The 23,187-nt window shown below is 43.6% G+C and overlaps 1 protein-coding gene across 3 annotated transcripts in view; it reads right to left on the bottom strand.

The window, feature by feature from the left end:
• Positions 1-23,092, bottom strand: part of LOC307268413 (NXPE family member 3-like) — a 30,038-nt gene extending 6,946 nt beyond the window's left edge. Inside the window, exons 1-3 of one of the 3 annotated variants that reach the window (XM_080051033.1) lie at positions 22,962-23,092; positions 7,173-7,300; positions 4,069-4,231 (exon numbers count right to left, since the gene is read on the bottom strand). In XM_080051033.1, the coding sequence (XP_079907159.1) occupies positions 4,069-4,191 (123 nt within the window). In that variant the 5' untranslated portion in view covers positions 4,192-4,231; positions 7,173-7,300; positions 22,962-23,092. The remainder of the gene's footprint in view (positions 1-4,068; positions 4,232-7,172; positions 7,301-22,961) is intronic. The other 2 variants (XM_080051032.1, XM_080051034.1) reach the window with 2 other exon arrangements.
• Positions 23,093-23,187: the final 95 nt, after the last annotated feature.

Genomic DNA, 23,187 nt, shown 5'->3' with positions numbered 1-23,187 from the left:
TCTAGAAACAAGGGGTGGAACAACTTCCAAGATGCACAACTTAGGCCACTCTCCCCTTCAGACAATTAGTGGATCGCGAGGAGTTTATTATTGATTTTGACAAAAAGTGATTTTGACAACAAGCCCCAGAATTACTGACTTCACCTTTTACGCTTTGAACCAAGCCCCAACCACAGCGAATTCTACCAGCATCCAATGTGGAAGTGACAAACAATGCAGTTTTCCGAGTGGCCCCTAGGGGCAGGTTTCATAATAGAGACATTTCTCATTGACTCCCATGTTAAATAGGCCGTTTTCACAGCATTATTAAACCTATTTAATGCCTGGTACAAAAAAAGTCTAGTCTGTATGTTTAAGACATATCTCCATTACAACACTGAGGGGGGTGAATTTTTTTGTACCTGGCTAGTTTTTATTCTATTGGGAGGTTAAAATGTATGAATAATTAGGGGCTCGGCCTCTTGAGTGACAGCTAGCTGCTGGCCCTCACTTCGCCTCCGATGTATATGTCAGCTAGATGGGCGTATCTCCCTCCCCCCAACGTCACATCAATGCCCTTTTTTGGTAAGAGGAAATGAGGTGGAGTCAAAATCTGACAAGATGGCGTCACGCATAGGAGAGGACGACTGGATGCAGTTGAAATAACTGAGATCAGTCCGGATGCTACATCCATTTTATATACTATCTATGCTTTGAACACAACATGGCAATTTTGCCTAACTATTTATTTGGATGCAGTCAAAACAAGTCATGTCTTTTTTTTCACTGTTATGTTGACTCAGTAGCTACCAGACGGCTGGAGGGGTCATTGCTGTGTTTACCTGCAGCTGTGTTGTGGTAGTACACCAAGGGAACAAGAGGACATGTCAACAAACTAATACTGTGAGCACACTTGGAGCCAAGTAGAACGAAGTTGGCCGTTTTCTACCGCAATCTCCATATCTTGGCTTCATGAATGAGCCTTTGCATTGTATCATATTTAAATGACTGAAGACGGTCAAACTGGCTACATTATGTATGTATATATATGTAAGAAGAGTCCTTAACTCTTCTTAGCCTGCTTGTTTAGGTTATGTGTCAAGGGCTCTGGGGGTCTGAAGACAAGATAAGATGCAGCCTCCAAGTTCCTGACTCCCAAAATAGTAACAGTTGAGAGAATGTTGAACTGAGAGACCCATTGTTTGCATTCTGCCTGGTGGTGTGATCATTTGTGCCATGGGACCTACTGTATGAAGCTAAGCCAATGTGATGTTACTTTAAAAAGGTGTGGTAGGCGATTCTGGAGAATGCTTGTTGTCGTCAAAATGAAAGTGAATATTTCCCCATGATCCGCTAACTGTCCGTACTGTGTGAGAGCTGAAAGAAATACAGCGTTAATACACAGCCTATAGGCTCTGTAAACAGGCATGTGGCTAGCTACAGTGCCCCCCCCCCTTTTTTACATAGTGTGAATACCATCCTGTATTCACACCAGAATTCTTTTCAACGCACACACGTACAGATAGCTGAACGTGAAGAGATATTTAGTGATTTAAGTCAGGGGTTTTCAAAGTGTGAGAGAGTCCCCCCTCAGAGAACAAATTTCAGCGGAGCCCCTCCCCTCCAATTATTTTTTTCTAAATCCCTGTGTGTTTTGAAAGATCTTTTAATTAAAGCCACTACGAGTAAGTCGGCACGTTGGCGACACCTTTGAACAAAAGCGGTAGTATTATTACGACGCCAGCTGTCGTGAAGCTGTTTTCTAGCTCGTGCAGGCAGCGTGCAGGGCGTGCAGATTCAAATAATCAGGAAGCAATATGGTGCGTGTCCGTGTGTTGAAAGCAAAGTGTGAGGGCACCGGACTCTTTTCGGCTCCGTGAGTCTATGGGTGACACAGCATCAACTAATGCCAGTAAGTGCTAAACACACCTGATTGCAATGAGTTGATGCATTGTCACCTCTCACGGAGCTGAACGAGTCCGTGTCCCCACACAAAGCGAATGAACGAGAGATGGCAGTTAGTTAGTATCACGATGAGGTAATGTGTTTATGTTGTAAATAATGACTATTTCAGATGAATAATGGTCATCTGATGATGCTGGTGAGGCAAAGTAAACTTTGTTTTAGTAGGCTACCGCTCATTCATTTAGGAGTAAACACTGCAGTCCATGCTGCAGTCTAGGTTCGCTGCGTGAAATTGTGTATACGTTGCTTGGCAACGCCCTCCCGCCCGACTATCACTCTCCCTTTTCGCTTTTCTTCATTGCATTTTCTTTTTTTTCTTTTATGGTTCAGCCCCGTTATCAGTCATTATGACGACAAACAACTGTCTCAAACAAGGCTCCCGCTCCCCTTCCCTCACCTGGAGGGATAGGCTTCTCAAATCGCGTAACTGCGCCACACTGAAATCTGTGACCAATACGGATATGTGACCATAGAGCATGCACGCGTGAACCGAAAATCGGACTGGGTGTACGACCAGATCAAATGCAGTAATAAAAACTATATAAAAACGTCTTTCTTTGCACTGATGGTCTCGTTTGCTGTTAAAGGTAATTTATGATTATGAGAGGAAACATGAGGCTGTTTAAAAGATATTTAAAAGTTACTCGTTGCCGCTTTAATTGACAAATTTAAACATATTTTTTAAACATTCTAAACAATTTTGTGCGTTTTTAAACAAATTTTTTAGTACATTTTAACATCTTAATCCAGTGTTTTAATCCTGCTTCCTTTGAGCATGGATAGTAGTAACTGAATGTGCAGCGGAGTGAGAAAGATAGGCAGACAGACTTGGCCAAATTATTGACTAGTTAAATGTCATTCACACACCCAGTGTTTTTTCGCTAGTGCCTCCAATGTCCTGCTGGAGGAAAATAGTAGCCAGTGGAGAACCAGACCCTCCTAGGAAAGTCCGGGGGTATGCCCCCCCGGTAGATTTGTTTTCACCTTTTTAAAGTGAAATGCATGAATCTGGTGCACTTTGAGAGGAAAATTAAGAGGCTAAATATGAGGAAATTTGTATGAACAAATAATTTGGAGATACTGGGTCTGATGAATTAGAAACTATTGAAGAAAGACACATGGATTTTCCATAAAAATATTAATTTAAAATAAAAAAATGTATGCAGGGTCCTCTGGGTTGGGCTTGGTGCTCTTTTTCTTTAACGAGACGTATTTCTCTGTAATATAATGAATGCATTTAAATGCAGTGAGAGGAACAAAGCAGAATAACTCTTGTCCAGCTATGCCGTGATCTTAATATAAAAATCTCAAACTCAAAAAAAGAAAAAAATTCACATATTCATCCGTGCCCCCCTGCCATTATGTCCTGTGGCCAGTTTCAAAGAGTCCTTAACTCTTCTTAGCCTGCTCGTTTAGGTTATGTGTCAAGGGCTCTGGGGGTCATAAGACAAGATAAGATGCAGCCTCCAAGTTCCTGACTCCCAAAATAGTAACAGTTGAGAGAATGTTGAACTGAGAGACCCATTGTTTGCATTCTGCCTGGTGGTGTGATCATTTGTGCCATGGGACCTACTGTATGAAGCTAAGCCAATGTGATGTTACTTTAAAAAGGTGTGGTAGGCGATTCTGGAGAATGCTTGTTGTCGTCAAAATGAAAGTGAATATTTCCCCATGATCCGCTAACTGTCCGTACTGTGTGAGAGCTGAAAGAAATCCTGCGTTAATACACAGCCTAGGCTCTGTAAACAGGCATGTGGCTAGCTACAGTGCCCCACCCCCCCCCCTCTTTTTTTACATACCATCCTGTAGTCACACCAGAATTTTTTTCAACGCACACACAGTAGCCTACGTACAGATAGCTGAATGTGAAGAGATATTTAGTGATTTAAGTGATAATGACATCAAGCGTTCTCCAAAATCACTCACTCTACCTTTAGGTTTTTGAAATGACTGTGTCCACATATACAGTACACGCTGCAATAGGATCTCTCTGACATAAGTTGTGTGGTTTAATGAGCTTAACTGAGCAGAAGAACAAGATTTTTTTCGACCTTGCCCTAACCAGTCAAGAGAGTACATGTCCAATTTACACTTTAAAAAGGAAAATCAGATCCAAGTGCTCACCTGTGCTGGGTTACGTAGCACAAAGATCAAGACAAATACAGCCAGACAGAGGAAGACGGCGCAGTACGTTGGAGGGCGAAGGGTGACCACCCCTGTTTTACAAGCTTCATTATCGGTCTTCATCTTTGGCTCCAGCACAGCACCCTGACCACTTCATCTGCCACTGTGTTACAAAAAAAAAAAAAAAAAAGGTGACTCACACCAGGAAATATGACTTCCCAAAACTTGAACTCATCTGTGAAATCCTTTCCAAAAGTGCCACTGTTCATTCTATCAATCATTAGGGAATTCCTTTTACATTGTCCAATGGCCAAGGCCAACGCCGCTGACAGCAGCCTCTCTCCCACTGCAGTTGAACTTGATAACTCATTCCCAGGTGACCCAACCATGCATGATGCATGCACCCATTGGCCCTCATTTATCAACTGTGCGTAGACCAGAAAAGTGGGTGTATATGGGGCTATTATTGTTTCAAAATGTTTGCAAATGCGTATTTAGATCTGTGTGCGTATATAGTTTTGTGTGTCTGTAATCAGATTTGTGTATAAATGGTTTTGTGCGTGTGTGCATAGATTTGTGTGTCTGCAAATGGTTTTGTGTGTGTGCACAGATTTGTGTATCTGCAAATGGTTTTGTGCGTGTGCGCACAGATTTGTGTGTCTGCAAATGGTTTTGTGCGTGTGTGCACAGATTTGTGTGTCTGCAAATGGTTTTGTGCATGCACACAAAGATTTGTGTGTGTGTACACGGTTCTGTGTGTAGACACATCTGTAAATTATATTAATTGTGGTTCTAAAAGCTCAAATAGACTAAGTCTTTTTACAAATCTCTTTTTACAAAGCCATGGAAGAACTGTAGCAAAAGTCACGTGGTGTAGCAAAAGTCACGTGTGAAAAGACAGACACGTTGATTGGTCAATGTGTTACAGTGGCAGGACTCTTATTTTGAAAATCCCTAAACCGGATGTAAACAGAGCTTTGGCTATGAACCCATGTGGGCTATGCATGGAGGTGTCGTGGAGACAGAAGGCGAAGAGTGCTAACGTACACTGCAGTTGACAAAGCACTTCAACTTCAAGTAGTTTAAAAGTAAGTATTGATTAACAATTTTCCTTTTTTTTCTTTTCAAGAATCATTCGTTCCTATGTAAATCTCAGTGATATCGGATACGTTTGCAAAAAGGAATCCCCTCGTGAATGCGTGCCGTGGAAGGACCATTAGCTTGATGTGAAACATCGTCACAATAATTATTTTAATAACGCGAGTGAGAGTTTCAACAACCTGATGGGCTTAATTGAGGAACACATAAATCGCAACCCCACTGAGAGCGCGTCCAGGGCTGGCACGTTGCCTAAGACCTTAGTATTTTTAGACTTGCGGTTGCGAACAATAAAAGTAATTGTGTGTGTTTGTTTGTGTGTGTGTGTTGGTGTCGGAGCTCGTTGTGCGGTCTTGTTGTTCACATATTTAAAAGAGAAGCTACCCAAGGCTTACAACTGGATGGACAAAACTGACGAAGATGAAGCGATTGCCGGTGTTGAAACTCTCACTCGCGTTATTAAAATAATTATTGTGACGATGTTTCACATCAAGCTAATGGTCCTTCCACGGCACGCATTCACGAGGGGATTCCTTTTTAGTCTATTTGAGAACCACAATTAATATAATTTACAGATGTGTCTACACACAGAACCGTGTACACACACAAATCTTTGTGTGCATGCACAACACCATTTGCAGACACACAAATCTGTGCACACACGCACAAACCCATTTGCAGACACACAAATCTGTGCGCACACGCACAAAACCATTTGCAGACACACAAATCTGTGCACACACGCACAAAACCATTTACACACGAATCTGATTACAGACACACAAAACTGTATACGCACACAGATCTAAATACGCATTTGCAAACGTTTTGATACAATAATAGCCCCATATGTGTACGCTAGCCTGGCATTCCCAGACCTGCCACTAGGCGCTGGCAAATTAAATTTGCTGCGCGTGTTGGTCTGGACACGCTCCGTTGAATCTTTCATTAGCAAGTAAGTGGAATGTTCTGTTTTGCCGACCGACAACGGCAAACGTTTAATTTAACAGTTTAACAGCTGTTTGCTAAACGAAAGGGGCTTACGTCACCGTTAACCGGCACGTTTTTCCGATCTGCTGGTGGAGCAGGACAGTGGGCGCTCTCACAGCTGATCGTTGCCGGGTCGGCTTGTGCAGCTGACGGCCGGGCTGACCACTCGTGCCAAGCGCATGCTGTCATACAGCAAAACGCAAAATGTGTTATTTTTAGTTTTTAAAACCCTTTTGAGTAGTGCTATCTAAAAGGGCCAATACATTCCAACCATTCGATGGCGATTTTTGAGTCAGACCACTTTTTCTTCATCTATGTAAAGAAATGCCGACATACTGTATAATTGTAAGCTGTTATATAGCATGTGAGCGATAGCCTACTGATGTAAACCTCAAATGCAAAATCCTCAGCTGGAGATCGTTTGTTATCAACACCAACGCTGTTGACCGCAGCAGTTATTTCCTTCCTAACGGCTGCCTTCTGTCGTTCTTTGATGCCGCTTGTAATGCTCCGAAATGAAACTCTGCTTTTCTTCTACTTCTCGCTGTTATTCTGTCAATTGGCGTACGCTGAGATTGGCGAGATACGACTGTTTGATAAATCCCACGGGATACCTGGCGTAGGGAGGTATTTGCGCCAGAATCTGCACCAGTTTCCATGCAAGTTTGATAAATGAGGGCCATTGAAACTAAGTTCAAATATTTGAGTACGTTTGGGTACATTTGGCATCACACTTTCTGAGGGTAATACTTTTGTACTTGAGGGAAATTTTAAATGGACTTCTTCTTCTTTAATCCCAATAGACACACTCTCTGGTAAGCAATTAAGTGCAATTATAATGTATATTCTTCTTAAGTATAGTGGAGCCAAAGTCTAAACAAACAAACAATTGAAATAAAACAATAAAACATCCTCAAAACCTCAAAGTATAAACAGTGTATGGTGATTGGCAATAGAAAGTTTTCCTAAGGTTTCGAAAATAAAACTTTGAATCTAGTCGTATCAATGAATCTTACCTTGGCAGGGATTCAGCTGAAGGGAACACAGTTATGAAATCCCAGTGTGATCCTGCATTTTATCTCATTGGTTCACAGGGAGGTTTGCTCTCTTCGCTCCTCTTGTGACACAGACAGAACCCTCACAGCTAAAACAGACAACAGTAGCTTGTGGATGCCTTATCTCCTTAACCACTCCCTTATTCAGTAAATGCACAGCTGTTAGGGGTGTGTGTGTGTGTGTGTGTGTGCGCGATGACAATTTATAAATGTGAAAAAAACAAAATATAAATGCATTATTCTTTATTTAAAAAAATATTTCACGCTTTTGAATTTGATATATACAAACAAGGTGGAAAAAAGGTGTGTTTAAATTTACCCGGAAGAAACACGATATCCCTCTGCATGACTCCAAACATATTAAAGGCATAGTCAGGGGGCTGGAGTTATGCACTCTGGGGGCTGGAGTTATGCACTCTGTGACCCTTCCAAAAATAGAACATGTGAACAACTTACACAGCGATGGATATAATAGAATAGACAGTAGGGGAAAACAGTTTTCCATTCAATGCTGATAATGGTTAATATTGTGGTTGTGGCCATATAAAGGTATGTGTCCAACAATACTTTAGCTAAAAGTATGGTAGCACACAAACCCTAACTTGAATGTCCTTACTTGAATAAAGAAGTTTAATTCAACACAAATCTGACATACTGACACAGCTTACAATACAGTCATACTGTACCAAAAGCATTACATTGGCTCAGCTTTATAGCTCTCACACCACTGAGGATCACGACACCGGGGATAAGGCAAATAGTGTGTGTGTGTGTGTGTGTGTGTGTGTGTGTGTGTGTGTGTGTGTGTGTGTGTGTGTGTGTGTGTGTGTGTGTGCGTGCGTGCGTGCCTTTGGGGGCCCATAGTCTTCGTAGGCCAAGAACCTAACTAAGCTAAACTTTATTTTTAACCGAAATATACACTATAACAAATTAAAAGTCGCACAACCATAACAGCAAAACAAACATTTTATCCATTGTAACTTGGGTAACACTTTACAATAAGGTACACAAAATTGTAGTACCTACTACATGTGTTAGGGCCTACCTTCTACATAGGTTTTTTGTTGTGCGTGTTACCTACGCTGAGCATTCACCAAATTAAAAAAGTGCCACACCTTATCTAGCCATTAGAACACCAGGATCAGGACCTCGTAATTATGAGAAAAGCTTAGCCAACAAGGGAGTCTAACCTGTAGGCATATGACTTTCTCAGATGTAAACAGAAGTGCACGCCACGGTAAAGAGATGACAGACCAAACGCCATATGAACAGGCCCGGTTGCAGAACATAATGACTCGGGGTGCCTCTGAGATTAGAAGGGGTTAAAAAAAATATATAATAATTATGCAATTTGAGAAATATTTTCAATGTATCATTTCTAAACTTCACTATACCTACGATGTTTGTTTAACATAGTAATCTCCCACTTTATCTAATACTGGATTTTTATTTTGCAATTTTCTCAAGCCCTGAAAAAGGTGACATGTCAGAAAATTAAACCCCTGTAGGGGATTTTTAGGGCCCGAGCACCGAATGGTGCAAAGCCCTATTGAAAGCGCTAGGATTTGTATTCTTTATTTTCTTAAGGTATTTTCGCACTTTTCACCCCCTTCCCTTCATGCAAAAGTTTAAAATATTTTGCGTACCCATCAGAACTGAAAAAAATTGGAACTTATCGTTAGTTTCAAGGCCGGGCCAAAAAAAGGGGGCCCCCAGGGGCCAAAAACTGTTTTTCAGGAAATCGATGATCAAAAATTGGGCTAGGAGCCTGAAATCTTAGAATAACATGTATTGGCCCGGGGAACACATAAATGCAATTTTATTTCCTGGGCCAAACTCATCAGGAAGTCGGCCATTTTGGATTTAGTGCATAAAATTGCCATTTTACAACATTTCACATTTCGACGAAAGGCTCCTAGAGATTTTGCGCCAGGAACGTCAAACCACCTCTCAAATACTTATGACGCTTGCCCGACATTAAATTGTGAAGATATTTCAAAATGACCATTGTACCAGGGAGCTAATGGGGGTCAAAGTTGATCATTAACATCATGAAAAACGAACCTTGTGAAACTTTAATTGATCATAACTCAGGCTGTGTTATACCTAGCTGCACCAAATTTAGATCCCAAATGTATCTTTGCAGTCCTCACAAAAAAGCCTCTTGAAGCCCTGCCCCAAAATCAACAGGAAGTCTTTTATTTTGAAATATGTGAATTTCTGACACTCAAATCATCACAATGTTAAAAAATTCATAGCTCCTAACAGGAACATATTTTGCAAAACGAAAATGATAGGGACACTCATAAGACATGGAATATACACCAAAAAATTGATTACGAATAACTATGACGAAATAAAGGCCAATATTCACCAAAATTTACTAAAATGTCATAACTCCACAATACTCTGGAGGATTGCACAATAAAGTGGACTCATAACAACTTTTTGTGCAAAAACAAATATGATAGGGTAATTCCTCCGACATGCAAGATGATATACCCGAAAGCTCGTTTTATCCGGAACTACCGTCTTGCAGCACCGGCGCGTCATTCGCCAAAACACATCAAAAACGGACGTCATGAACCCTTTAATTGATCATAACTCAGGCTGTGTTACACTTAGAACCACACAATTTCATACAGCTATGTACAATACCAGTTCAAACAAAAAAGCCTCTTGACACCCCACCCCAAAATCAACAGGAAGTCTTTTATTTTTAAATATTCGCCAAAAAAACAGGAAGTTGGCCTAACTCCACCATACTCTGTCTCATCTTCTCCAAATTTTTTATGGTTAATGGATTCCAAGGCCTGAGGAAGCCCACACACTAATATTCATATAAAGTGAGAGTGCCACCTGCTGGGCAAAGTAAATATTGCATGTTGGTTATTTACCTATGTCCTACAAACTTGAATCAAATCAAACTCAAAGCAGCTCAGGGAGATCTAGAGACAATGATAACACGAGAAGCTTGTCCGATCGGCTCCATGGCCTTCGTAGTTTCTCGGCGTCATCGCCACGAAACAGGAAGTCGCCATAACTTCGCTCTGCACGGTCCCACTTGCTCCAAACTTCCCCGGCACGGTAACAGCCCAGGCCCGAGGACGTCCTTGCATCCGTATCAGGCGCAGTCGCGGCGCCTCCCACCGGGGATGGGTGGCGCTGAGCGGCTCGCTCAGAAGAGGAGACAGCAGCGCGCTGTGTTGCGTGGCTTCGCGCGGCCGGCCGGGACGGCGTCCACGCGGTAGTGTGAGGGCCCGGTCATCAATGCTCAGTTTTAATTTTGTTTTGTTTTTAACATGTAATCGAAGCATTCTGGTGTACTCTGGGGAAAAGAATGAAAGAATAAGTCAACATTTATTATAGTTAAGATATAGTTAAGATGAATATTATAGGACCCGGACGCGTCCTATAAAAGCGCCCCCACGGCGTTGCTCGCCCTCTCTATTCAGCTCTCAGCTGATTAATATATAGACCATCAGCGTTGTACAACCTACAGGATTTTCTTCCGTCCTGAAACAACCACCAAGTTTTTATACAAAAGCTTTCACCTGCGGCCGCGGTGATTTCCAGAATAACAAAGTGTTTTGTAAACTGTTCCGGTAGAACATTAAGAGAAGAACCAGGGCTCGTTCAGGTGATTTACCCGAGAAATCAGCCTTTTTGTACACTGGAAGCGCAAGCCGAGTGATTCGTCCCCTCCCGCAGCTTCCGCGCAGATTCAGCTGTGCTTTTTCCTGCTACCTGAAAACAGCAGGAGTCAGACCCGACCACCAAGCGTCTTGGGCCTGATTTGGACCGCCGTCCCGCCACCATCGAGTTTGTGCCTTCCCGACCGAAAAGGATTGGCCTACACGTATCAAAACGGAGACGAGCACGGAACACGCTGGAGCGTGTTTTGCCAAGTAAGGTTTGGGCATTTATTTACCTGGGCAGATGGTTTAGATATTATTACTTGTTAAAGTGTTGAACAATACTGTTTATTTTCGAGCTTGTGTTGCTATTTGATTGGCTTTGTGTTATTCCCCCCGGTTGTCCTCACACACGGAGGACGGGGGAAGCTTTGCTTGGTTATTCCACTCAGCGAGTGAGGCAGTGTGGCGATATCGCTGTGTAAACCTCAAACCTTTCCTTTTGCCCCCGCGCTCAAGCGTGGCTGTCCTTCTCTCCCTCTTCTACACATTAGATCCCCTTTTCGTAATCTTGAACAGATAGAATTGTGTAAGGATTGGCGATAGTCTCATTTTAAAGGGGGTCCGGGGTGATTTTGAATTCTCCCGCTTTCTTCTAACTCCCCCCTTCTTTGTGCCTTTGTTCTGAGTTAGGTGCCATTTTGAGTACTCGTGGTCGTTACTTTCCCCTATCGGTTGAAGGTAGAATAGCCAGTATACCCACACTGGTCTCACTGATCGACTCACTAGCTCCCCTGTGCGTTTTGACACCCCCTAGAGTCATAAATCATGTGGGAACCTCCCCCCTCCTTTTCCTACTTTCTTTTCACACACACACACACACACACACACTGGTACATGGTTGTAAATACAACATTGTTCTAGACGTTTCTTTTAAGTTTGTAAGTGTATTTGCTTTATGCTTGTATAAAACGGATGTTACCTTACTTTTCATTGTGGTTAAAATAAATGTTCTTATATTGTAACCAGAAGTGTTTGTGATTTATTTGTGTGGATATTATTGGAACAACCAACAAGTCAAGAATTCTGTAGCCTTCAGTGTTATGGTCATATTACCAAATTTATAATAGTAATTATTTGATTACATTATTTTATGGAAATGATCATTGTGACTAGGATTTATTAATATTGATTTATTTAACTGAACATTAACATTTGAGAATAAATCATTGATAAAACGAGACAAACTTGCTATTTTTGCTTTCCTAAGTGGAACGCTGGTGCCCCGGACTTTGAACTTTGATACATTATTAAGGTATTATTAATCTTCAGATAATTTCTAATAGCAAAATTAATCTGAACCACTTGTAACCGCTACACAGATTAACAACTGGACCGAGGGACAGATAACCACGAGCTTTTGCTAATGTTATTGGGGCTACTATCTTGCTAAAAAAATAAACCTTTATTTATAAAATTCTGCCATTACTAAGAAACACTTAAAATGTAGATAATTGAAACTAAAATATATATATATATATATAGAATAAATCATTGAAGGTGGGGTGATTTGTGCAACTTTTTACTCAAAGTGATTTTAAAGTGAGGCCTTGACAGTTATGTCTCCAACTCAAATATGTACATATATTTCAGGATGTTGTGCATCCCTGGCAATAAAAACTTTGGATCTGGAATAAACTGTTTAAGAAATATAGCTTTCGGAAAAAAAGTTGTAATGACGCACAAATCACCCCATTGTGTCACAATGACAAAGTCACCATCATCATCTTTCTGGCCATCTGAACTCTCATCAGTGGTGTCGTTAAGTGGAATTGAGATGTCACTCTCTTCTGAGCTACTGTAGACAATCACTTTCTTTTGGTGACCAGCGTATACAGCCATGCCACTGGCACAACTCTCAGAAATGTACTTTGCACTAGTTGCTCCGTGCTTGTGGAACCAACTGCCACCTGACAAATGTGATTCCCCCTACATTTCTGCCTTTAAATCAAGGCTCAAAACCCATATGTACACCCTGGTGTTTCCTCCCCATTAACTATCTTACCTCTGCACTACTATCTGTGTTTATGTGGATGTATGGGCTTTACGTCTTTTATTTTGGTTATTGTTATTGTACCTTCATTGTTTACCTACTGAATGCACTATGTACAGCACTTTGGACAGTGCAAACTGTCATAAATGTGCTTTTATAAATACATTTTACTTACTTACTTACTTATAACTCACCCAGGCCCTTGCGCACAAATCACCCCATCCCCAGAATTTTGGATAATAGGCATGATGCAGCAATTTAGGGTTGACATTGTGCTAACTATATAGACTCAAAGTGTAGCATACCAAAGCACTAAACATGTGTCAAATGTTTTCAAACGTGTCTATAATTGTTCAGACACAATAATCAAAAAACCTTGATCATGGAAATTTTACTTTGAAAGGCAAAACACAGTTTTTTGAGCTTAAATGTGCTTATATCTTATTCCTTGTGTCTCCCTTCTTTACAGGATGAGTCAAATGGATGGCTCTTCTTAAATATGTGGTCACATTTCCAATTTCTTCCACGGTTTTCTAGAAACAAGGGGTTTTGCATCTTCCAAAATGCACAAATCACCCCACCTTCCCCTATATATATATATATATATATATATATATATATATAGAGAGAGAGAGAGAGAGAGAGAGAGAGGCCCAATCTAGATCCACCCCCTACACCCTATCCCTATCCACTATCCCTCCGTTTGCGCGTTCGCGAGGAGGGCCCGCCATATTGAGTGTCGTCCCAAACCACAGAGCCTCGAGTGTGAGTGGGTTATAAAGCCCTCGATCACCGAGTCTGCATCGATAGTGGCTTAGCCCTACGTTTGACACAGATGTCCGCCAATCAATTAAGTCCGGAATGGAGGAGCTAATTTACAAATGAGAGTTCCATGGAGTTTGTTTCCCGAATTATAAATGAAACGTTCTCTTACCTCAAACAGACATTTGATTGTTTATTTTTATGCATAGCCCTAAATGACGGAACCAGAGGGTAGCCTACAATTTTGGAATTAACATGTTGTTTTACACTTGTTGATTTGATTATGCCACTTGTCTACCGTTAGTGTATTTTCAAGGCGTGGATAAAAGATAAAACGAAGCAGATGAAGAAAATGCCCACAAGTTAATAAGGGACAGTGATTATTATTTCCTTAAATTGTTAGTAAGATTTGTGTTACTGTTAAAGCCAATGAGGGGTAGTAATAGCGGCGGTGACGTCAGTCAGCTGGAGCGCATGACTTTTCTTATTTATGACCACCCTTGCAGTATATTATAATTTATGCACGCTAATTAACTGCCGCGATTCGCGGGTCGAAATGGCAGATTAACGTAGCCTATCATGACAAGTGGAATACATGCTTTAGCAGACTATTGTTCTTTTCCCTGGTTTTGTATGCTGCTGTGCATGTAAACTAAAAGGATAATTAAACAGCGGATCACCCACCCGTTTTCTCCACTACAGACTGAGCTGGTAAAATTAAGAATATGCAGTTACAAAATGTTTAAGAAAAAATAAATTATGCAGCCAAAAAATCATGGGAGTGAGTTTGTTTTTATTCAATACTACATTTACTCTCACATGCGTATCTTATGAATGTAAAGAGTGTTTCAGGTCAAATATAAAAGTGGTGGAATTTTATTTTAGGGTGAGAAATAAAGACTTAACAGTTAACTAGTGTCTCCAGGTTTCTTCCTGTTTCCGTCTGACAGAGGCGAGGGCTTGCCAAAGCCGCGCCGTTGTTATACCCTCCCCTTAATGATCGAGTGGCACTCCACAGCCGCGAGGGTGACTCCACAGCAAGTCACACTCGCTCACGGAGTGGGAGTGCATAGGGAGTCGTTTGGGAAAGGGCCAGAGAGAGAGAGAGAGAAGGACTACATCATAGACCTCCAGGGTGAAATTCTCCAGGAGAATTTGTCTAGGTTTGGGGGCAAAGGACTAGGTTAGTATGCTTACATTATTGTATGAGCATACATTTTTAACTTTGCTATGTAACACAGCATATGAAAATCCATTTAGCTCTGGTCTAAGGAATGCCAAAGTGTAAAGATTTGTGTCCGGGTTCCACCAACCATCACAGGGCTGTACAGTGCGACAATTTTGATCGCATTTGCTACTGAAATTGATCACGTGCGATGATGAATACAAATCCATTCGCACTCGTGCGACAGCTTGCTAATAAGGAGAGGCTGTCTTTGAAACACAGAGGAGCGCTGCACAACACTGCTTAGAGGGCTCTACATTAACACTGTGGGTAAATTAGTCTTAGGCAAGTATGTTATTGAGTCCACCCTCCACTTTGGCTGGTGAAAGATATGTGTCCTCGGGATCTGTGCTCGTGCAGCGATTCTAGGTATAAAAACTTCACCTACGGCAATTACCGGAAGGAGACGGCACATTAGCGCAGTTAAGTTAGCGCGTGTACAAACAGAACATTTCCTGTGCGCCTTCACATTAAAAGCCTGTTACTTGCCAAACGTGAGTATTTTGAAGACGGTAAGAACAGGAAGTTAGCGCTTTTTTCTAGCTTGAAAGGCAACTCATTCAGCTGCAGCGAGCAGTCAACAGTAGCCTACTCTATTTAAACAAAGTTTTAAATAAGCCACTGAAAAGCTACTCCCAACACATTCACAACAACCTATTTAATTTATCCTAAATTGTACCAATATGTATACTTATTTATTTAATAGGCTATGTTTAATGTTTTAAAGTTTTGTTTTAATTAACAAAAGGACATTATAATAATAATAATTCTGAATCAGCAAAAAATTGCAATTGGCAGGTTAGATTCTTTTTTCTAAATTGCGAGCAGTGTCTTCTTTCATACTAGTATGGATAAAAGGTCCAAAATATACGTTTAAGGTGTTTATTTTACTAAACTTTGACTGCTTGCGTCTGTATTTTGCTCCTAAGTTCGTCAAAAGTGAGCATTCTAACGTAAAATACAGCATCGCGACCGCTGTATGAATCATAATAACCATGGTACTGTTGGAAAGCTCTGAATCTAAAGCACAACCTTATCGGATCCAAATATGGTAATTTCCTTTGTATCAGTAACCAATCGTGAAAGTGTGAGGAGGGATTCAATGCTAGGAACGCGACCTCATTGGCTAATGCACATTTCTGACGATGTGATTCGCTAAAAGGCATCACGTGATGCTAGCCGCGGGTAGCTCGAAAATCACAAACTAAAATGGGAAAAACGTTGAAAATATGCCAAACCAACACAAAGAAAATACTTAATCAATTGGCTACGGACATTACATCAGGCCCGGGCCCTGGGCATAGGCAGTATAGGCAAATGCTAGGGGCGCATCCATCCGCAGGGGGCGCCGCTACAAAAAAAAAATAAAAATAAATTGGCTACCAAAACTTTTTTTTTTTTTTTTTTACTAATACTGTTAATACTATAATTTCAAAATATGAGTTAAGCTTAAAATAGGACAACTACTGAGGATAGACAAACTATAAAAAAAAATTGAAGCGCCCAACCTCTCCTCCAATAGACTCTTCCAGATTTCTGGCGATCAGCCAGGTATCTGAACGGTAACTTCACCGGTCGGAACCGGAAGGAAAGAGCGCACACCATGTCAAAATTACAAAAGCTATCTCGTGCCAAGGTTAGACTGAGAAGGAAAAGAAGAGGAGGAAAAACGTGACAAAGACAGAGGTAGGCCAAGGACGGATTAACATGACCACGGGCCCTGGACACAAACCTGCCATGGACCCCTACCAACACGCAAATACACGCACTAGCACACCGTGCAATCCACAATCACACACATTATAATGCAGCGCGCAGCCTAGAGAGAGAAAGAGAGAGAGCGAAATACAATTCTATAAAAGCTCTCTGGTGCTGCGCAAGAGAAAGAGACTCTTTGCGCCTGAGCCTACTAGACAGTTAGATTAGGGCAGAGACACCGAAGATGCGAGCGCGCGCGCTGAGCGCGCGAGCAGAATTTTTTGCCTTTGTAAGATCTCTGCGCCTGCTTTTTGGCCCACCCTTGCCCCCCTCGGAGCCTACACTCAATGTCTGAGCGAAGCAGCGCGTCACCCGGTGAAACGCTGTGTTGGTGTCGTTCACAGTGAGACCGTGCCAGTGTGAGCCGCCGTGCAGACACACTGTGGTTTAAGACTAATTGATCACAGGGTATTCCTGCACGTTAACTGGTGTCGAGGGGACAGGCGGGTGACAGGCTCCGCGATCCGATTGCATGTCCCGAGCCTGGATACCCCAATCCCCAATCTCACTGCCGATTAACTGTAAAGTGACACAGCCGACACAGTTAATATAATCACCACCTAAGCATGGACATCGGTTAAAAAAAGCGATCTCATTCTTATTGTCCTAAGGGCTTTGGGAACCCCCGTCAAATTTTTTTAATTACAAAAAAAAAAAAAAGTCAAGGGCCCCCCTATTGGCCAGGGCCCTGGACATGTGCCCACTTTGCCCATCAGTGTTAAAAGTGCACAGTATAATAACTGTTAATATTGCATACCTGAGGCAAGTCAAGTTTATTTGTGAGGCACTTTTCAACACAAGGTAAATCAAAGTGCTATACATAAAGCCATGAGATATCATCAGAAGGCTTGATTCTGATTTAATAAAATGCAGGAGCAAACTTTTCCGTTTGATTGTACCTTACCTATAGCTTTCCATTAGTTACTGCTTCTCTTCACTCTGGTTGGATGCTAAACTGCATTTCATTTTAATGACAAGAGTTTAATCTAATCTGATTTCCATTTTAAAGCTTTTCACCATGTATTAATATAAATAATGTAACAACATGTATACTTCTCTTCTCTCTTCAGGTTTTCATTTGAAATACTTTGAGCCACCTGTCCTGCAGACATCTTCTCCACCTCAGCACAGCCCAGTGATGTAGCATGAGGAATAAAGGCTTCACCAATTGTAGAAAAGGCCCCAAAGTTATAGGTTTACAGTGTTTGATATTTCTTACAGTGTGTTAAGTTGTATTTTGTTTAGTGTTGGTAGCTGTCAGTTGGGGCGGTGACGTCAGTCGGCGGGAGAGTGTGTATTTTAAGTTTCTTTTCTCCTCTCGCTCCGTCAGATGTCCGAGCGTGTATGTTGCCGCAGTGAGCGATCATTCTACAGTTTTAACATGTTTATTGGATTTATTGGAATCGCCCGTGTGTGAGTGGGGACATGCAGTCACGATCGCTTTTATAATTTATAGTTTATGCAAGTTTAACGGCCCGATACGAGGGTCGCAATAACAGCTGTTGTAACGGCTCGTCGCGAGCGAGACCTTTGTTCTTTTCCCGCGAGCTGTGTGCTGAGGTGTCTGTAAAAGAAGAGAAATAAAGAGCGGATAAACCCCACTCCTCCTCTCCTAGTCTCATGCTTATAATTTGATGCTTTGGCCATAAGTGGTGTTCTGGCCGACACCTCTGAAGTGAAACCAGTGATCACTGGAGAACCTATTGCCACATAACGCAACCGAGCTGTTCAAGTACCAAGTCTTGGTTGACCACCTGCACCTGGAAGAGGCTAAGTTAATCGCAGATGCTTACCTTAACTCCCCAACGCCGTTCACAGATACGATGGCTGCTCTCAACGACAAGTTCGGCCAACCACATCAGATAGCGCTGAGGCGTATCGCTGCTGTGATGGACGCTGCAGACGTTCACCGAGGAGACGTCGTCGCCTTCGAGAAGTTTGCACTCCACATACAGTCGCTGGTTGGTATGCTGAGAACATTGGGCCCAGAGGGAGAAGTGGAACTACAGTGTGGCTCGCATGTTGCTCGTCTGCTAAGTAAGCTGCCACCAGAGCAGAGAGCCGAGTTTCGCCGCTGCATGTTCCATCAGGGCACTAGAACCCACACATTAACCGATCTCTCCGAGTGGCTAAAGTACGAGTCATGGTGCCAGGACGCAGAAGGACATTTGGCAGCCAGAGGGGTTAAGGAGAAGCCAGCGTCCAGACCGGATGGACGGCAGGCTAAGCACCACCTCACTGTTCTCCACAGTGGTAATGATGAAGCCGAGGAACCAGATGTACCCGTTTCTGGTGGCTTCACAAAGGGGACCAAGAGCAAACCATACTGTCCATTCTGCAACAATGAAGATCACTACCTCAGTCAGTGTACTGCAGTGTCCAAGCTCACCAAGGATCAGTTGACGGAATGGATTAAGGCTAACAAAAGGTGTTGGCGGTGTGCACGGCCGCACCAGGCAGCCCAGTGCAACCTAAAGAAGACATGTAACCTCTGCCAAGGGAAGCACCTGCTGGTGCTTCATGAGGTCAATGTCAGGCCACCTAGAAGGTCCGTGGAAACCCCTGCAGCTGTGAGCCAAGGCACAAGGGCCGCGACAGAGATCCTGTACCTCGACAGGCCAAGTGAAGGTAGTAGGGTCCTACTCAAAGTGGTCAAGATCCGCATTCACCACGGTAACCAAGCACTCAACACCTACGCTATACTCGACAACGGTGCTGAGAGAACCATGTTGTTGCCAGATGCGGCCGAGAAGCTAGGGATGGAAGGGACCTCAGAGGACCTACTACTTCGCACTATTCGGCAGGACGTGCAGAGCCTGAGTGGAGCATCAGTGTCATTCTCCATATCTTGCCCTGTAAAGCCAAAGACCAAGTTTAAGATCAGAGGCGCATTCACTACTGCTCACATCGGGCTAGCGAGTCATACCTACCCCATGGAGCAACTCCGCAAGAAGTACAAGCACCTTTCTGGCCTGCCCATACGGACCCTGACAAATGTCAAACCCTTGCTTCTCATTGGGAGTGATTACCCCCATCTCATCACCCCTATTGAACCTGTAAGGCTGGGACCACCAGGAGGACCTGCGGCCATCCGCACAAGGCTGGGCTGGACGCTTCAGGGCCCAGCCGGGGTTGTTTGTCACCTCGCCCGACCACAGCAGTGCCTATTCACAGCAGTAGCGCCCCATGTGAGTGAGCCGATGAAGCATGTTGATACGGCGAGGAACCCTGCTGACGACGTGACACGTGGGAAGAAGCTCAGAGAGCTAGCGGAGCCAAACAGATGGAGCCAGGGACCTTCGTTTCTCCTGATGGGTCCAGACTCATGGCCAAAGGACCCTGTTGCTGACCAAGCAGAGGATGCGTCAGAGCTGCGCAAGGCGACATTCTGTGGAGTCACTACAGTTGCATCGAGTCAGTCTACACCAGACCTGAGCCAGTACAGCTCTTGGAAGGACCTGCTGGAAGCAACCGTTCAGGAGCTGCACGGGGCGGCCAGTGCCGATGGCCAACCTACAACGGAAGATTATCGTCAGGCCGAGCGGCTGATCCTACGGAGAGCTCAGTTGGACAGTTTTGAGCAGGAGTACAGCCTCCTGAAAGCCAGTAAGCCAGTCCTTCGAAGCAGTCGGCTTCTCACTCTGTCTCCGGAGCTGGATGAAAGAGGAGAGCTCATAGTGGTTGGAGGACGGCTCCGTCGAGCAGAAGAGTTGGAGCTGTCAACCCTTCATCCGGTCATCCTAGACCCACGTCATCAAGTGACCAAGCTCCTGATTCAAGACTTTGATAGCCGTCTACGCCACCCGGGCCCAGAGCGTGTTTTTGCAGAGCTTCGACGCTCGTTCTGGATACTGCGAGGGCGTGAGGCTGTTCGTCGCTACCAGCACGGCTGTGCTGACTGTCAACGATGGAGAGCCAGGCCTGCGGTACCAAAGATGGCAGACCTACCAGCAGCCCGTCTGCGCCTGTTTAAGCCTCCTTTCTACTCCACGGGGATGGACTGCTTCGGTCCTTTCGAGGTAAAGGTTGGCCGGCGCCGGGAAAAGAGATGGGGGATCATCTTCAAGTGCCTCACAACCAGGGCGGTGCACTTGGATCTCCTCACCACTATCGATACCGACGCCTTCCTGATGGCCCTACGCCGGTTTGTTGCCCGTAGAGGAACGCCTGCAGAGCTGTTGTCCGACCAGGGGACAAATTTCAAGGGAGGTGAAAGAGAACTCCGTGAGGCCTTCATGGAGATGGCTGCCGAGGTGCAGCAGCTCCTCGCCCCCCAGAAGACTGCATTTCGTTTCAATCCTCCAGCAGCTCCCCACTTCGGGGGAGTGTGGGAGAGGGAGATACGCTCAGTCAAGACCGCAGTGGGTGCTCAACCAGTCCCAGAAGAAGTGCTTCATACCGTACTTATCGAGGTGGAAGGGATCCTCAACAGTAAGCCACTCGGTTATGTGTCCTCCGATGCCAGCGACCCAGATCCAGTGACCCCTAATGTTCTTCTGATGGGGCGGCCAGATGGTTCTCTACCTCAGGTCATCTACCCTGAGCATGAGCTCATCGGTCGCCGCCGCTGGAAGCACACTCAAGTTTTGGCGGACCACTTCTGGGCCCGTTTCATTCGGCTTTATGTGCCAAGCCTTCAAGCCCGCCAGAAGTGGCAGTCTTCGCCAGCTGACATCGTGGAGGACTGTGTTGCCATGATCGTGGACCCACATTTCCCCAGAGCCCTCTGGCCTATTGGAAGGGTGGTCAAGACACATCCCAGCCCTGACGGGCACATCCGATCTGCTGACGTGAAGGTGAAGGGGAGAGTCTACACTCGGCCAGTTGCCAGGCAGGTTGTGCTTCCTGCACTTCCTTCTGGTGAAGATGAGGACACTACCCCTACCGCTGCATCCCAACAGTAGAACTTTGTTGCCTTTATTGATGTGCAAATGTACTACATACATTTGGGGGCGGCTGTAGAAAAGGCCCCAAAGTTATAGGTTTACAGTGTTTGATATTTCTTACAGTGTGTTAAGTTGTATTTTGTTTAGTGTTGGTAGCTGTCAGTTGGGGCGGTGACGTCAGTCGGCGGGAGAGTGTGTATTGTAAGTTTCTTTTCTCCTCTCGCTCCGTCAGATGTCCGAGCGTGTATGTTGCCGCAGTGAGCGATCATTCTACAGTTTTAACATGTTTATTGGATTTATTAGAATCGCCCGTGTGTGAGTGGGGACATGCAGTCACGATTGCTTTTATAATTTATAGTTTATGCAAGTTTAACGGCCCGATACGAGGGTCGCAATAACAGCTGTTGTAACGGCTCGTCGCGAGCGAGACCTTTGTTCTTTTCCCGCGAGCTGTGTGCTGCGGTGTCTGTAAAAGAAGAGAAATAAAGAGCGGATAAACCCTACTCCTCCTCTCCTAGTCTCATGCTTATAATGTGATGCTTTGGCCATAAGTGGTGTTCTGGCCGACACCTCTGAAGTGAAACCAGTGATACAAGCAAATCAGCGCGGTAAGCTACATTCAACAGTTCCCTCCGCTACACCAATAGACCCAAAGGCAAGAGTAGTCAGGCTGTAGCAAGGTGAGGTGAGCTTGTTGAGATATGAAGATGAGGTCTTAACATCTAAATGTAGACAGCTCTCTGTTGGAATCAAGTTAAATAGCAGTACAGACCAGTCTCTGTCATTTAATTTTGTAATATAGCTTTTGTGTGGGATAATATTCAATGCAAAGTTATGATTTATTTAAACTATACTTTTAATAGATTATAATTTTAAATGTTAACGTCTGAATTTTTTTGTGCAAATCGTAATATTGTATTCATTTTTTAATGTTATGTCACTTGTTTTGTAATATGTTTTTTTATTCTGTGGGTTATTTTCTATCTAAAATAAAATGAAAGGTCAAAGACAAAGCTATTCAGTTCTGTGTGAGTGTATGAACAGTGGTGGACCTGACTGCAATGCAATGGGGGGCGCCAGCTAAGAAATCGGGAAGGGGGCAAATACTTTTTTTTCAAGCCCCTCTCATTTCCCCATGGCCCTGAAAAAGGGGACCTCATGGTGCTGTGGTAAGCATGTTTTTTTCACCAAAATAGGTATTTTGCATGTAAAAGTAAATTTTCTTGCCGTCAACTTAATCAAATGTTGTGCCAAAGCAAATGTATTCACGTAGAAAAACTTCTATCATATGTGTTGATGAACTACCAACAAATGAAACCATGGGATGCTGATAACTGAAGATTAGCCTGAAATGCTAAGTCCTGGCTCCCCTTCCCCATCTACTATCTTCACTGAGATTCACTTTGAGTCATGTTTTTAAGTCAAACTCACCTTTAGTGTGCAGAGTGTCAGCAGGTTGGAGCAGCAGTGTTGTAGGTTTTCTCTCTTTGAGCTGAACTCACTCAGATGAAGTTGTTAGTTTGGTCTGTCAGTGAATCTGATCGTGTGGTTTTCAGTCCGTGTCTCTCTCTAGTGAGGAAAGGGGAAAACCAAATTCCTTGTTCTTCTTGGTTGGGAGGGCTGAGGGGTGGAGCTTTGTCAGTCTTCCTCTCAATGC

The sequence above is a fragment of the Ammodytes marinus genome, assembly GCF_949987685.1.
Source record: "Ammodytes marinus genome assembly, chromosome: 22".
NCBI classification, from domain to species: domain Eukaryota; kingdom Metazoa; phylum Chordata; class Actinopteri; order Uranoscopiformes; family Ammodytidae; genus Ammodytes; species Ammodytes marinus.
Note: the sequence above shows the minus strand (reverse complement) of the source record. Positions and strands in the feature narration are given on the sequence as shown.